At 36.1% G+C, this 17,217-nt stretch overlaps 1 protein-coding gene across 2 annotated transcripts in view; it reads left to right on the plus strand.

The window, feature by feature from the left end:
• Lmpt (Limpet) overlaps positions 1-17,217 on the plus strand; it is a 512,992-nt gene that overhangs the window by 243,119 nt on the left and 252,656 nt on the right. Inside the window, exon 1 of one of the 2 annotated variants that reach the window (XM_065224672.1) lies at positions 10,811-11,213. The exons of the other annotated variant lie outside the window; for it this stretch is intronic. Coding sequence (XP_065080744.1) covers positions 11,059-11,213 — 155 coding nt within the window. The 5' untranslated portion in view covers positions 10,811-11,058. Of the gene's footprint in view, positions 1-10,810; positions 11,214-17,217 lie in introns of those variants that run through there. 2 annotated transcript variants of the gene reach the window in all.

Genomic DNA, 17,217 nt, shown 5'->3' on the forward strand with positions numbered 1-17,217 from the left:
AGTTTTTTTTATGGAAAATTGAAAAAACGTTTATTGTAGCAGATTACGATAGTTATTTCCTATCGATTGGTGTATTTGAATTTTAATTTCATCTATAAATGACAAAGTTATAAGCGTTCAAAACGTTACACCTTTTCGTGACGGTCGCAATTTTAGATTTTCGATTTACCCCCAGTACCTTCCCGTAAGACGTAGTAAAAAAAAAGTTCTCGAAATTTATGGGAAATCCCCGGAACTTATGAGGAGTTCCCAGAACTTCTGAGTAGTTCCGGAACTTCTGGAAAATTTTCTAATATTTTTGGATTTTTTTAGAAGTTCTCGGATTTTCAGGGATGTTCTAGGAAATTGTCGGAGCTCTTGGTGATTCTGCGAAGTTTTCAGAAATCTGGGAATTTCTGAGAATTTTCGGGAAATTTCCAGAATTTCTTTGGAAGTTCAAGGAATTTCTAGAATAATGTGCATAGTCCAAGTACTTCTGGAATGGTCCGAGAATTCTTTAATTCCTAAATTTTTGGTGGAAGTTCTGAGGACCTCTTGGCTATTCTTAGATTTTCGGCGAAGTATCGAGAATTCGTTTTTTTTTAAATTTAGGGAAGTTTAAAAAAAAATAGAAAAGCTCCGTGAGCTTCATTGAAGTTCTGTATATTTCTGGAATGCTATGAAAACTTAAGTACGGCGACTAAAGTGGAAATTTATGAGAGCTTCAAGGATGTTCAAAGAACTCTTAAAATGTTCAAATACGGCCAAAATTTTCAAAGAACTTTAAAAGAGTTTTATAGAGAACTTCAGCTGCTTCTGCAAAACTACGGGAACTACAGGAGTTGTGGCGTAAATTTGCGCTTCGCAGAATTGAGCAATTTAAAAAGTGATCATCCTCAATATCTGTTGACCGATAATCTAATAATGAGTACTGAGTACAATCGTGAAGATATTGTAGTGAAGAGGTGCTGGTAGGAATCAATTGTTTTCCAATAACCAGTTAATGAATTTCTTTGTAGCTGACTCAAAGACATCAAAACTCTCCGCAATAGGAGTATTAAGGGGAAGCTCACCGACCCAAAAATAAAAAAAATATTTTCGGTACGTTTTTATTTTTCTAAAAATATTGGGAAAAATTATCAAAAATCCAAGCAAATCAGTTTCTTCCTTAGATTTTTGTCAAAAATTACATGCAAAAAAATTTTTTCTATCCCATCATGAAAAAAAAATTGGACTCTCAGAAAAACCGAAAAGTTGATGTTTTGTGGTTTTTTGAGTCCAACTTTATGCCATAATGACTTATAAAACATGTTTTTGCACGTGAACTTTCTTTAAAAAATTAGAAAAAATGTGATTTTTTTAGATTTTTGATACTTTTTTTTTCAATATTTTTAGAAAAATCAAAACGTAATTTTTTTTTCGGAGCGGTCTGCTTCCCCTTAAGTCAGTTATCAGAATGACATTTTTATGTGGTAATATTCTATCCTAATGTTTCGAAATTTTACTGAAGTCCTCGAAACTCCTCTAAAGCCTCACCTTAAGCTCCTTAAAATTCTGAGACCCTAAAGTATTCTAAATTTCGATGAAGTTTTCGACATTTGCAACTTTCTCATAGTTCTCGGAACTTTTCTTAAAATTTCAGAACGATCCAGGAGCTCTCGGAACTTTGAACATTGAAGTTCTCGTTTTCCTGAAGTTATGGGAGGTTCCCTGAATTTTTCATGTAATTTGTACCCAGAAAATTTTATTTGAAACTTTTTAAGTAATTTTCTGGGAAAAAATTGACTAAAATGCTTAGTACGCAAAAAGTTCAGAAATTTTACCAAAAGTTCTCGTTCTACGATTTATGTAAATTTTAAAGTGATTTTAATTCTTCTTAAACTGAATACATTTTTTTTTCAAGAAAAATATTATTTTTCCCTGCACTTTTGTCTCAGATGCCATTTCGACTAGAAACACCAGTTCCGTGCTACAATATTTTGAAAATTTTACAAAATTTTCGCAAAAATGTGAATTATTGCCAAGTTTTATACAAATCGGAGAAGGTCCATTCAAATTTTTTTTTATTTTGCTATTTTTAGTTATTTAAGGATTCCAGCCAAGCAATTAAAGTGATTAATGTTCTTAAACCAGTAGTAATTGTGGTTAGAGTTTTAAAGGTCTAATTTTTGGTAACATTTCCGAAAATGGTTTCCAGGAATGGAAATGTTAGTCGTACCTCTTCTGAAGGGCATCCCAAGTTAATATTTGACTATGTCTATTATTGGATATTGCAATTAGGCTACCGTAGGAAAGTACATCGAATTTCTTAAATAATCTAGAAACCAGTTAAGTAATTTTGGACTACGGCCCAGAAACCATATTTAGGTGGAATGAATTGTTTGTGCCTAAATCATTAGTTTTAGGATTATAGTGTTTTCGGGAAAGTTTTCTCATTAATTTTGGCCAATCGTTTTATGTGAAGACATTAGGGCCGTCCATACAGTTGATGAGTTCTAAATATTAACTTTTTAGTTATTTGTGGTGGACCAGCGTAGTGTTGGACCAAGTTGTGGAAAATGTTATTTGAATCAACTTTGCTGAATGAATCAATTTTCTATCACTAAGGGTTCTCGATTTATGCTGATGTTTAGTAAATAACTTAGGGTGGTCCCTAAATCTCATTTTGTGAAAAGTTATAAACATTTTCCTTGAAAAATACGCATTTTTCAGAGGTTTATATTTAAAAATGGTGCTCGTGCTTTTCATGATATGAATTGCATTTTAAATAGCGTGATTTCATTTACCTTGGGTGAAAAACTGTGATGGTTAATTTTTGTTTCACTCTGGATTACTTGTTGAAAATATGCACTTTCTTCCAGCAAGGTTGTTCTACAATAATGGTAATCTTGTGTGTGTTTTCCCTTGATTTGTTTTCCGTCTATTTTGTTTGGAATTCAACCTGTTGGTTTAAGTTTAGCTTAATGGGCAATTGACTCGCATATTTTTGTAGACGTTATGCTTCTAAATATCTGATTATTAGATTACATATTACTATATACACAAAATTGGGATGAGGAGGGACCCAATTGATGCGATTTGGATGGGGAGCGTGAAGATGCGAAATCCCTGTTGCTAACATTTCGTGGATAAAGGGCGGGCTATTCTCCCCATTCATTGGGGAATCTTCCTTTGGATGACTTGTTTTCTGACCAATTGGCTTGTTATTTTTGTTGTAAGGAGATTCTTAACTGTTCTAAGGAAATGAATAGGCAAATAGCCTATCAATCCATCCATTCGTTTTTGGCCCTTCATACAGCGATTTGCTGATAGCAATCAGAGGCAGGGTTGGAAAGCACTTCAGAGCATTAGCAAAGCAACTTTGTGCATGCATCGCACAACACTCGACAAAGAGTGTATGGTTCTCCCATTTACTTCCTTGCTTTGTTTTCCGTCGATCTTGTTTTCCGTGCTGAGCACCAATGCTACCGACGCCAGGGAGGTAGCTCCCACACCTGGACCCAACCTATCGACCCATCAACTCATGAACTACTTCCTTCCCGTGATCAGAGATGTTATGCCTCAGAACATCCCGGCGGCACCGACTGGGATTGAACCCAGGCCTGCTGGGGTGAGAAGCAATCACGCTTACCACTACACCACCGGCACCGCTAGCCCATTTACTTCGCACACTCTTTTCCAACTAATCTGTGAGAAAGCGATCCACACAATGAGCGGTACACTCCGTGCGGGGCAGGGAGCGAATATAATACAACAAGCGCTAATGTCTTCTTTGAATTCTTTGCAGACTTTGCTTACCACGACTGCATGCATAGGAGATGAAGAAGGACATAACAAAGAAGAATTTTGTATTTTGTATTTCGCGATGGCTACACATTGAACTTACGTTATTTCTGGGTGTGTGTCTGTCTTCTCTTCTCCGCTGCTTTACACTTGCGCAGGGTGAAAAACAAGCCAACTTTGTGTTTGCTTGATTCGCACTTTGCATATTTCAGAAAACCAGTACATTGCGCGCATTGAGTGTTCACATGACAGCCCTGATCAGAGGTTATTAGGCTTGATCAAGTTCAACAGTGAGGAGAGCCCACAGCTATCGTACTAGTTTCCGTGCTACAATGAGTAGTAGACCATTATCATCAACATGTATCGTTGAAATTTACATGAATTTTACAAACAATGCCATGTTTTCCATACACAAATGCTGAGATCAAAGTGATGCGTAGAAACTAACTTTCTACTTGACCCATATTGTTTATTTTTTGTACGAAAGCACTATGGTCGAAAACGCAAAATTACATGTCAAAAATCTTAATCTCAAAACCATGCACTCTAAAGGTTTGACATCTTCGTTTTTTTTTAACTTTTTATTTTCAAAGTTTAAAAAAATACGTGCTTCTATAAAGATATAGAAAATTTAATTTCAAGCCACTGTGCTGATCAAATCAAAATTACATCTTATCAACATATCATTCTATGCACATTTTTCGAAATTTAATGATGTTGTTTTACAAAAGTTGTGACGGTTTTGATGTAAAAACAATCAATTTTTATACGACACTTATCTCTTAACGGAGCATATCGTGGTGGTACATAATTCAACCTACAAAATCTATGGAATATTAGTACTTTTGTACTCTCGATGGAAAAACACGATTGGAATGAAACACAATATTGATTGTTTTTACCCAAACACTGTCTTAGTCTTAACTTTCGTAAAACAACATTTATCGATTCTCAACAAACATAAAAATAAGCGTTTTTTCGTGCTTTTGAAGTCCTTCGAAGATAATTCTGAAAATAACTCTCAAATCGAAATACAAAAGTTAGAGCAAAAAAAAACTGTTTTTTTTTTGGATACACCCTAGCCAAATATCGAAAAATGTCCATAGAATTATGTGGTGATGAGTGAGTATCTTAATTTCTGACATCTTTGTGAGACTTTGTTCACAAGAAAAGATCTTCCTTTTGGCGCTGGTGGTGACTAGGGTGGTCCTTCATTCTTCAAAATAAATAAAAAAATCTTTATTTTTTTATGATTTAGAGGAATACATGCGCCTACAAAGCTATGGATATTTTAATTTCAAGCAACTTTGCTGAATAAATCAAAATTCTATCTCATCAACCTACTCTACGGATATTTTTCGTCTCGGCTGTTCCGCTATAACTTTTTAATTTCGATTTTATGTTGAGAACTACCTTCGAAAGACTAAGAACATGTGAAGACGCATATTTCGAAAGTTGTTGAGAATTGTTAAATGTTGTTTTGCAAAAGTTATGACAACAACCTTCAAAAGATGCGTCCTATCATTTTTTTGAAGTCCTTAAAAGACGGTTCTCAAAATGAAATTTAAAGAATAAAGTTAGAGCAAAACAACTCTTTTATCAGATCCACCCTAATACAGTTTCGAAAAATGTTCATAGAATGGTATGTAGATGAGATAGAATATTGATTTTTGAGCACAGTTGCTTGAAATTAAATTATCTTTAAGTTTGTTTGTAGAAGAAAGTATTCCTCTTAACCAGAGGTTGAAACGGTTGACGTTTTACCTTTGTTACTAGCGTAACATAGGTATTAGAATCGATTTTCAAACGTCCTGCCGTCTACGCCCGATAGCCATCCACACAAGCTATCTCACCTGTATAAAACATTCTCAATCGATAGAACTCGGCGCGATCTGGCTCGACAGTTTAATTACCGATCTGACGTTTGGTGTTCGAGATTCCGCCTTATTACCTTTGTTACTAGCGTAACATATTACCTTTGATACTAGCGTAACATAGGTATTAGAATCGATTTTCACACGTCCTGCCGTCTACGCCCGATAGCCATCCACACAAGCTATCTCACCTGTCCAAAACATTTTCAATCGATAGAACTCGGCGCGATCTGGCTCGACAGTTTAATTACGACATCGTAGAATCAAATTGAATATGAAAAATCGACCCAGCAAGGTGAAATTTGCTGATGTCTGTATGTGCGTCTGTGGACGCGTTTCATCTAGGCAAGCTTTTTTCGAGATGGCTCATGCGATCAATATGGTTGATATCTCGTTCGATAGGCCCCATTGCGCCATTGATCGCTATTGATTTTTTTCTCGATCTGACTTCCGGTTTCGGAGATATATAGGCCAGAATGATTTTAGTGAACGATTTTTTAAAAATCAACGGTACACTTTATCAACATGATTTCTTTAACAGTAGAAAGATCTTATCCATATCTACTTGGGGAAAAAATTTCATACCGATCTAACTTCCGGTTCCGGAGGTTTACATGATATAATGATTTTAGTTAACGATTTTTTACAAATCAACGGTACATCCCACGTAAATCCTACGTAAAATTTGCAGCAGTGGAAAGAACTCATCCATATCTACCTACAGAAAAAATTTCATACCGATCTGACGTTTGGTGTTCGAGATTCCGCCTTATTACCTTTGTTACTAGCGTAACATAGGTATTAGAATCGATTTTCACACGTCCTGCCGTCTACGCCCGATAGCCATCCACACAAGCTATCTCACCTGTCCAAAACATTCTCAATCGATAGAACTCGGCGCGATCTGGCTCGACAGTTTAATTACGACATCGTATGATACCTGCAATAATAAATCAAGAATTTGGTTGATACGTGCATGTCGGTTAACCCCTGGTTTTTTTTTTTTTTTTTAAGTCAGAAGAAGGCTTTATGTTTAGTTTGGGCGTTATGATGAGGATAAGAAATCGTTCGCAAAATCTTGGAATGTAGGGGAGAATAGTCCATAAAATTTCAAAATAACTAAAGTTGAAAAGACGCATCTGTGTCACTTGAAAATTCATACATGTAAACCAAACAAATACAAGAAATATAGATCATTCAATTCTTCTAAAAAAATTCGATCAATCCCGTTAGCGTAGCTGTTTGGAGGTGCCGCAGGCTATGGTGCAACATGTTTTCGAATTTTATTCTATATTCTTGCGGAACATTTGAAAAGGGCCTATCCTCGGCCTCTCTCTTTGATTTACCACGGCAACATAAACGAATTTCTCGCTAAGCTCACAGGACAGTTCAACATAAGATGATGTTAGCTGTATAGTCGCTATATTCACAGCCTGGCGGAGAGAATCTCGGGAACCAATTGAGCTGTCAAATAGTCGTTTGACCAATTAAGCTGTCAATTCACGACCAACAACAGAAAAAGGCACATCAGCTATTACGAACAAAACTTCCGGCAGCAGTTTTCTCATGACTTAAGCCTCGCCTACGTAAACTAACTCAAATTTCCCCTATCCGATGATGAAAGTTTTGTTTATAAAACTTGATAGTACCAACCGGTGGAAACTACAAATTGAAAATTGGCTCACTACTTGACTAGCCTACTGGTCCCAAGCAAATTCATTAGCGTACCCCATTCTAGTCGAAATTCTGGTACTTCACTATGTTTGTTTTGATTCGCTATGAAAGATTGACAGATAAAATTAGAGGTTCATGGATTTTCCTATGCATCGATTAGCTTGGGACCGAAGAGCGTACCAGAGCTGAGCCAAAAAGTTGAGCACGTTTCTTCGGGACTTGCTGGTCTTAGAGTTACCTCTATGATAGTACCATCGAAATTCTATCCGCCAGACTATAAATATAGCGACTAATAGTTAGCTTGCGCCTGAATCAACACACTGAATGGGAAATTCATTTGCAGTCGGGTTATTCGCGAAAGAGAAAATCAATTAAGAGAATCGGGCTGATTGATTATTTAACTTTATTGGTTCGTCAAAAATTGTTGTAATATAATAAGATTGTATATAATAAGATTGTGCTTAAAGTATGTAGAGCACAATAAAGCAGATTAAGGTTCAATTTACTTTGATGCTTTTTGGAAAATTTCAAAAGCAGTTTTTTCCGACGAATTATTTCAGATTGTAAAAAGCTCGCACTATTCGATTCCTTTTGAAATTTTACACAAAATGATGCGAGCTTTTTGCAATCTAAACTAATGCGTCGAAAAAAACTGCTTTTGAATTTTTTTTTTAAAAAGTCATTAGGCTATGATTTATGTTTTGGACTTCAATTCAAACTAGCAATTGCTGTTTTGTTTGCAGCAATTGAGCAGTGTAGAAACTGAGACCAATAAAAAATATCCATTAGGGCTCGTACATATATCTATGGATAATATCAAAAACGAGATTATACTGGGTAACAAAGGTTCTATTCACCTGCCCGGTGGATCAATTTGGGTTTTTTTTTACTATACTCACTTCGTTGTCGTGCACGACAGCCTGTTTGTATTGGTACTCTCATGCTTTACCGTCGTCTCGTTTTTTTTCCTTTGTTGAGTACTTTTTCCACTGCGACCAGTTATTTGATCTATTGTGGCGTCGTCTCGCTTACACAACACAAACGGTAGAACAACATTCGAGCAAACAGAAAATTATCAAATAACTATCATATCACATGTGGGATTTCGTTCTAATTCCTAAATTTGGTGTAATTTAAGCCATTTCTGATTATAAATGTTATTATCAGGACATCGTTGCTTGCTATTTTCAGAATTCACACAAGCACAACATCAACAGCTCTTATTATGAGAAAAACTAAAATATATATAAAGAGAGAGAGAGAGAGAGAGAGAGAAGAATTAGTCATTTCCATTTAATTCCACTTTCTTATTTGCTTATCCTTGACATCTTTACTAAGTCTAGTTAGTCGAGTATTATTACAAGACACTGAAGCAGACTGCACATTGTAGACGAAATACGCGTATCTGTCAAGGATAGGAAAATAAGGTAGTGGAATTAAATCGAAATTACTAATCCATCTCTTTATACAGGTATTCCACTAAGACACCCACATTCATCAGGATAAAATACATACATTCGTGGTGGTCTTCGGCGACAGTGTCGTATGACAGAGCCTGTCATATGACATTTTAGTTTGGTGATGTAATTTGGTAGCTTGTTTTGCAAGTGTCGGAAGCAAAGGACGTTGATTGTCATGAGTACGGTGATCGCGTACAAGACTGCTCTTAACCTTACAAATAAAAAGTTAAAACATGTAATTTTGGAGAAAGAAGACTAAAAGGAAGATTTTTTTAAATCTATGAAAATGTCATACCTTTAGAGTGAATGTTTTTGGAGAAATCGATTTTTGTCATGAAATTTTGCACTTCAGACCATAGTGCAATGTAACATTTCCTTAGTAGTTTAAAATCTTAGTTAGTTAGTTAGTTAGTTAGTTAGTTAGTTAGTTAGTTAGTTAGTTAGTTAGTTAGTTAGTTAGTTAGTTAGTTAGTTAGTTAGTTAGTTAGTTAGTTAGTTAGTTAGTTAGTTAGTTAGTTAGTTAGTTAGTTAGTTAGTTAGTTAGTTAGTTAGTTAGTTAGTTAGTTAGTTAGTTAGTTAGTTAGTTAGTTAGTTAGTTAGTTAGTTAGTTAGTTAGTTAGTTAGTTAGTTAGTTAGTTAGTTAGTTAGTTAGTTAGTTAGTTAGTTAGTTAGTTAGTTAGTTAGTTAGTTAGTTAGTTAGTTAGTTAGTTAGTTAGTTAGTTAGTTAGTTAGTTAGTTAGTTAGTTAGTTAGTTAGTTAGTTAGTTAGTTAGTTAGTTAGTTAGTTAGTTAGTTAGTTAGTTAGTTAGTTAGTTAGTTAGTTAGTTAGTTAGTTAGTTAGTTAGTTAGTTAGTTAGTTAGTTAGTTAGTTAGTTAGTTAGTTAGTTAGTTAGTTAGTTAGTTAGTTAGTTAGTTAGTTAGTTAGTTAGTTAGTTAGTTAGTTAGTTAGTTAGTTAGTTAGTTAGTTAGTTAGTTAGTTAGAAACCCTGGTTCAAGCAAAGGTCAATAGGCTTAGATATTATCGCACATGCCGATATTGTCGATTCAAGAGTAGACAATTTACTGACTAGGCGGTTGAAAGACCTGAACATGACACGCTCAGTATTCATTCAAATAGATGACGTCCAACGTTCAACACGGTTTACCCAGCTTAATTCACTGTTTCAAAATGCGACAAAAATGTAACGATTCGTAAAAAATTCTCTAAATCACCAACTTCCAACGAGATCAACATCACAGACATAGGACATGTTGGTCGCGTGTGCCGTTTCTCTTTCGCTGTCGCAGCTGTTGGTCTCAGGGGACACTGTTTTTTTCAAGCTCGATCATAATTTACAACCCGTATCATCGTTCGTGTTGTTGCACCTGTTCACAACGCTTCATCCGTGATTTCGCACGGAATGCGAAGGAAGTAAAATATCGTGCTTGGTCAAGGAAGAACATCTTCGTGTGTGATCTTCTCGGCATTCGTTTCGTTACATTCATGAATGTTTCCAGTGTAGGTACCGCTTGGGAAAGGTTTATTTACAAATCACCTCGAGACGGCGGTGTAATGCGTCACCAGCGACCGAGCGTCTCCGTTTGTTTACCTTGTTTTAAACTACAAGTTGGAAATGGTTCCCTTGCCTCTCTCATCCTAACAGTCGTCATCCGATCAGAAAATCATCTCCTTTCCTTTACTGATGTGGATTCTCATAGACGAACATCTGCACGACCGCCACTGCGTCCATTGATTGCTATTTCGAGTTTCCCGTCCCGTGTATTTAGTTGCCGTATTCGATCGCATAACACTAGCCTCGCTGTTCCCGGTAAGGTGAAAATCAATATGGTGTCAGTAAAATAGTAATCGGAAAAGCAGGGAAGGGAAGAGACAAGTGTTTCGGGAAATGAGCAACCCAGCCGGGATGGTTCAGTCCTAGTTGAAATGGAAACCAATCACTGAGACACTGACTCCTGCCTACATGTGTTGTGTTTCAACCGCAAATCTTCCCCCCTCCTCTAGTTGATGAATTGGGAAATTAGCATCCATTAGCATCATCGCGTGCACTCAACCTTAGCAGCAGTAATAGTGATGGCATCTGGTGAGACGAACGAAAGAAAACGATAAAGAAGAAGATGAAGAAGTATTAAGAAGTCACGATCTCATGATTCGACGGTGTATCGAAGGAAGTTTGAAGAGGACAAGTGAAGAAAATCGGTGTTCTCGGGAAATCTCAAAAGTATTACTGATAAAGTTGAAAGGCAAAGTGAACGAGTGGTGAAGAAGGTGCGCAAGAAGAGACGGGAGCTATGCTAGACCTGCAGCGACACATTGACTGTCCGCTGTGGGAAGTGCTTGGAAGTCCGCTGATACCATGGACCGGAATGCGATATGCCTGCATCAAGGTGCTACACGCGTACTGCAAGGTCTTTGACCAACAGGAACTGTACGATCTGGTTGTAAGGTAATTGTTTGGTGTTTTCTGAAAAAAAAAAATATATGAGCGAAAATGAACATAAGCGCTAATCATGGGGGCCTCCTTTAGCTCAGTCGGTAAAGGTGCAGCTACAAAGCAGACCATGCTGGAGGTGGCTGGGTTCAATTCCCGGTCCAATCTAGGAATTTTTCGGGTTGGAAAATTTCTCGACTTCCCTGGGCATAGAAGTATGATTGGACTTGCCACACAATTATACCAATGCAAAAATGGTACAGGCATCGAAAGCTCTCAATTAATAACTGTGGAAGTGCATCTAGAACACTAATTTGAGAGCTCGTAATAAGCTAATATGCGATAAGCAATAAGCTTGAAATGCGAAGAAGAAGAAGCTAATCATGGCTGCAATCGTTTCATTTTTTTTCCGATAGCATACATTTTTGAAAAAATGGTAGATATTATTTTGATCTTTAGATTATTGAATACAGTTTTTGTTTTTCGTTGGCTGAATGTAGTATCATTTTTTTTAATAACGAAATAATTTGTTTACGGTAGCAACCCAAGTGGCAGCTTTAGAAATATGTGGAATAAATTTTTTTTTATTAAATTTATCATCCCAATAAACTTAGGACAATAAACTGATTTAGACAAAAGTTAGAGCTACACCAGCAATTGAATGTGATACAGTGGGGATTATAGGAACAAAAATAGTTGAAACTGGCTGCTGCTGTAATCCTAAATATGTTATATCTAAAATATATGTTTTCGTTATGGAAAAAGGCCAAGCAATCGGTCCCGCTTGCGCACCCAACGATAACTATGTAAGTGTTTTGGTGCTGTTTTGCCCCATGCTCCCGTATATGTTTTAAACGTTGTTAATAATCTATTTAGTCAGTAGATTTATGTAAATGTTACCAATTAATCATGTTACAATGCTTCTGCGTTAATTTTCCTTCATATCTTACTGCTGTTCTCAATAATGACATCTTTAGGAAATTACGCTTCTCCTATGTAAAAAATTTTACGACAAAAATGCTTGCCAAGCTTCGCACCTGAATGGGAACTCTAATTCAGGGCTGGTAGCGAGTCACTTTTTAGTAACTTGGTCACTTTTTTTCAAGTCAGTCACTAAAAAGTCTCTTTTTTAAAGACTTTTTTAGCGTTAATTTATTTTAAGATTTATCACTCTTTGCTTTGTGACGTTTAATCAGTTTTCTCTATCGACAGGGTGTCTACTCATATTTCTAAATAAAATTACTTTAATGGATACATTCCAGGCTTATAATAAGAAAGCTATTTTTTAAAAGCGTTAAAATATGCTTTTTTGTAGATCAAAACAATAGCAATTTACCCAAACGTTTTTAATACATGGCAATCAGTTTTAAAGAAACAGCTTTACAATCGAATCCATTGAATGTTGAAGTTTAACACTTAATTTCTCCCTTTATAAAGTTAAAAAAAAACAACTTACCTAATTTGAGTAAGTCCAAGATCTAAAATTATTCAATATCTTGAAGTTTCGCATTCCATGTACACCACACTCACAAATGGCTTGCCAAACCATTTTTCGGTAAAAATCGGCTTATCCGCGACGTCAACACTTCGGTCGTCACGAACGTTCATCGTCCACAATCACGCACACCGATTTTCCGCACAGCAATTGGTCGTATAACTTCCGAGCCCTCAGTCCGCATCGTGCTCTCTTGCCGTGCGAATCTATTTGCTTTTTGCTGAAGGAAGTGCCATTACTACCTAAAGCTACAACAAATTTAAACAGCACTTTTCAGTGCTCAACATGTAAAATTTCTACCTCTTATTCCTCTTCGATCCTTGTTTGGACCCTACCCGTGGTAATCCTTCTTGGATATCGATTTGGAAAATTCCTCTTCGATCCTTCAGATTCTTATAGTAATCTGCTTGGAAGTCGATTTGGATAAAAATTTACTGCCGCCATGGTGCTTAAGCGCAAGAAAAGGGCAAACTCTGGATCCCCCTTCTGATGAAATTAATTTGAGCAATCAATTTGTTTTGCTCACGGATGATGAGAATGATCATCTAAGAAAAATTCTAGTAAACTTTCCCGGCTTAATGGCAAGAAGGAAAAGATTCCTACGACACCAAAACTGAACGTGTGTTCAAGGTTGTCATGAAAGGACTGCCCAGGGGTGAATCCCTGGATCAGATCAAAGATGAACTGGCAAGTAATCCAAGTAATCAAAATGAAAATGAAATCCTGTCCTGGCGATTCGCGATTCGGGATTTCTAATGATTTTTATTTAGTTCACTTCAAGTCTAGTGAACTTAACAACCTTCAGGCCTTGGAAAAAGCTAGCCTTATGCTCCATGTCCGAGTAAAGTGGGAAAACTTTAGGAAGACTGGAGGAAATTTCCAAAACCTCACCCAGTGCCGTAAGTGTCAGGGATGGGGTCACGGAACAAAACATTGCTACATGCCAGCTAAATGCATGAATTGTGGTGATTCCTCTCACGCAAAGGACGACTGTCCTGTGAAGGAAGATCCTAAGAAATTTAAATGTTCAAATTGTGGTGAAAACCACAAATCCAATTTTGGTTTTTGGTTTCATTGGAAGAAAGATGCTTGAATTCTTTTGCCACAGTATTCTGAGTGCAGTAGTTCTAAAGCCTGAGCCAGACATACTATAACTTGTTACGAAGATACTTGAAGATAGAAAAGCAGATTCAAGCCATTAAAAGAATGACCGATCTAAAACTCCTTGCATACCCGATCATGCTTGGCATGCAAATGTTCGACACCGGACACAATCAACGAAATTATAAACTCATGAAATGATTGGTCCAGACATAAATTAAAAATAATATCTGTATTTGTGTTAACCAGGTACACAATATTAATCAGAACATCGTAGAATACCTTGGTTAGCCTGTAAAATATAAAGATCTGAATCTATACCTCCCACGACAAAGTCGAAGTACTTAACTATCTTGGAGATAAATCGTCCAGCTCAAACCTAGGGGAAATCATCCTGAGTTCAAATCACACGAATGTTCCAAGAGTGTTCAAGTGACTTTGATAATAATAATAAAAGATCTGAACCCCTGGCATTTTGGAAAATCTAATAATAAAAACCAATGATATTATGGGGCTTCACGAAGGTTTACCCATTCTATCATTATGTAGAATCATCGTATACCTTGTTGAGTTTGCAGAACTTCAAGAGCAGATATCCGGGATGATTTTGATAATCCAAAAAGGTTTTTTTTTTAACAAAATTTATAATTATAAATGATTTTATGAACTCAAAATGCTCAAAACTGCTCAAAATGGTTAACTTGTAAAATATCTCCTAGACAATTTGGAGAAATATATTTTTTTTGGTAACACATCTTTGTATCCCAAAAAATGTTATTTTACTTGCAGAATTTCAAGATATTTATAAACTCCAGGAAAATTTTAAGAACTTTTAATACTGCGGTTCTCCTGTTCAGGTAACTTGTTTTGATATATCTCGATTACTTTTTCGAAGAGTCGTATCAGTTTTTGTAAACAATGCATTTGATCGTCGATTTGGCATAGCTGGTAGCTCGCACACGCTTACTAACACCACTTGCAGGTGGGGGAAAATTTCCCATATCTGATGGTAGTGTTAGCATGCATGGGCGAGCTACCAGTTACACCAAATCGACGATGAATTGCGTTGTTTACAAAAGCTGATACGTCCCTTCGAAAAAGTTATCGAGATTTGCTTTTTTCGACACACAGCTACAACATTTAGGCTCATTTTTTGCAGGAGAATCTTTGATTGTATACAAATTCATGATTCCATGAGATGTTGGAGATCTAGATCATAAACATATCAATACAAATCTCATCTCATTTTTTTAACAAAATAGACTATTGTAGAGCAATTCTGTAGCAATTTTGCTGAACAAATATATGATTATCTATAAACGGTTATTTTTGATCGCCTGTTTAGTTTAAGGTAGTGGTGATTTTTAAGTTGGGTTTGTTTTTTAATAATCGAGAAAAAACCGGGAATTGAAAAATTCGATTTGAATGATAGGTACAAATATCACCTCTGCTTCAAGTTGGTCATCTATACCTTCTCCCCTCGCTGTTAACAATATTCAGCGAGTTAATGGAGCAACCTATGCTGCTATTGCAGCGGGTAGAAATCAAAATACTAACCAACGTAATTCTAACGGAAATTTTGAAAATTTTGACTTAGGAAGCATTACTGCTCCTAAGCTGGAATTTTTGCAGAAATCATTAATTGACATGATAACTGACATGCTTTAATCTAACTCCATGTTTGATGCTATTCAAACTGGAGTAAAATTTGCAAACAATATTGCAATGACTTTGAAATTCAGCAACGGATTTTAAATCATTAAATATTTTAAATTGGAATGCTCGATCTCTTAAAGATAATGAAGACGAGCTATTTATCTTTTTGAGAGTTCATAACGTGCATATTGCCGTTATAACTGAAACGTTCCTTCCCAAAGTTTTTGAAGTTCTAGGAGTTTCTGATGAAACAAAATTTGGAAAATTTACGTTTATAGCTGCCTATTGAAAATTTCAATGCGTAGGCCATGCAACAGAATTTTCTCAAGGCTGACCTACAGAAACTTACCCGCCATAGGTCTAAATTCTTCATTATTGGCGATTTCAATGCAAAACACCGCTCATGGAATAATGCTCAAAGCAATTCCAATGGTAATACTATGTTTGATGATTGTTCTGCAGGTTATTACACTATTCAATATCCAAACAGTCCAACATGCTTTTCATCAGCAAGAAATCCCTCAACTATTGATATGGTCTTAACTGATTCATGTCAACTTTGTAGCCAATTGGTTACCCATGCTGACTTCGGTGCTGATCACCCTCCAGTAACGTTTGAAATATCCCAAGAAATAATTTCTAACCCCAACATACATTCAATTACCATAGAGCAGATTGGGAGCAATATTGAACATTTATGGAATATAGCTTAGATCCAAACATTCCTTTGCAAACCAAAGATGAAATTAATTATGCTCTTGAATCTCTGACTACTTCAATACACGGATAGAAATCTCCTTATTCCTTTTGACAAATTTCTATTGCTGATTATTCATAAAATGTATAAGTCAACTTATAAGCAGACGCCTTGCAAAAAGTTAATGAAGATCATGTGTCAAATGAAATGTATAAGCGGTCACACATAACTTTTATGCATTCTTATAGGACCTATGCGGTTCGTCTTATGGAATGTATAAGCACAAACGAAGTGACAGAGGGAGCGGCTCGAAAACTTTAGTGACTAACCTGCTATTGCAATTTTTCAGTGTACCACATGGCAACACCACTACTACTGGATTGTACCACATGGCAACACTACTACTAGATTGAACTAGCATTTTCACCAAATGTACTAGAATGTTTTGGTTCTATCTCTTTCACTCTACTCAAAACTGAAATGCATAAAAAAAATGACAAAATGATACGCACTCTTTGCACACTGTCAAAGAATCATTGTACACAAAATCAACTTTGTTCAAATCAAAACAAAAAAACTAACCCATCTGGAAGATGATGGCACAAGCTTCCAAGAAAATTCTATTACAGTGAACCACATTATTTAAATGGATTTCTTCGCCAGTTAGTCGTCTGTCACTTCGTTTGTGGTATAAGGCTGATGTTTTGGCATAAATGTATAAGTGAAACACATCAATAAAATAATTGAATTTCGTTTCGTGTAGTTGAAGCAAGAGCTGCCTCAGTACCAAAATGCGAGGTTAAATTCGATTCAATTGTAATTGACGACGATCTTCAGCTCTTGATCCGTCTCAAAAATGTCCGTTGGAGACAATATCAAAGAACACGCGATCCTGTCATGAAAGTTATCTGGCGGGATTTGCAAAAACAAATTAAAAAGCGATTCTCTGCCCTGAGGAACAAAACTTTTGAAAATAATGTTTCTTAATTAGACCCGAGTTCCAAACCTTTTTGGAAGCTCACAACAATTTTGAAAAAAAAAAAAAACTCAAAAGCCTATTCCAGCGCTTA

This window comes from Ochlerotatus camptorhynchus, unplaced genomic scaffold (assembly GCF_037179485.1).
Source record: "Ochlerotatus camptorhynchus isolate MF236.1 unplaced genomic scaffold, CSIRO-AGI_Acam_v1.1 ptg000213l, whole genome shotgun sequence".
Taxonomy (NCBI): domain Eukaryota; kingdom Metazoa; phylum Arthropoda; class Insecta; order Diptera; family Culicidae; genus Ochlerotatus; species Ochlerotatus camptorhynchus.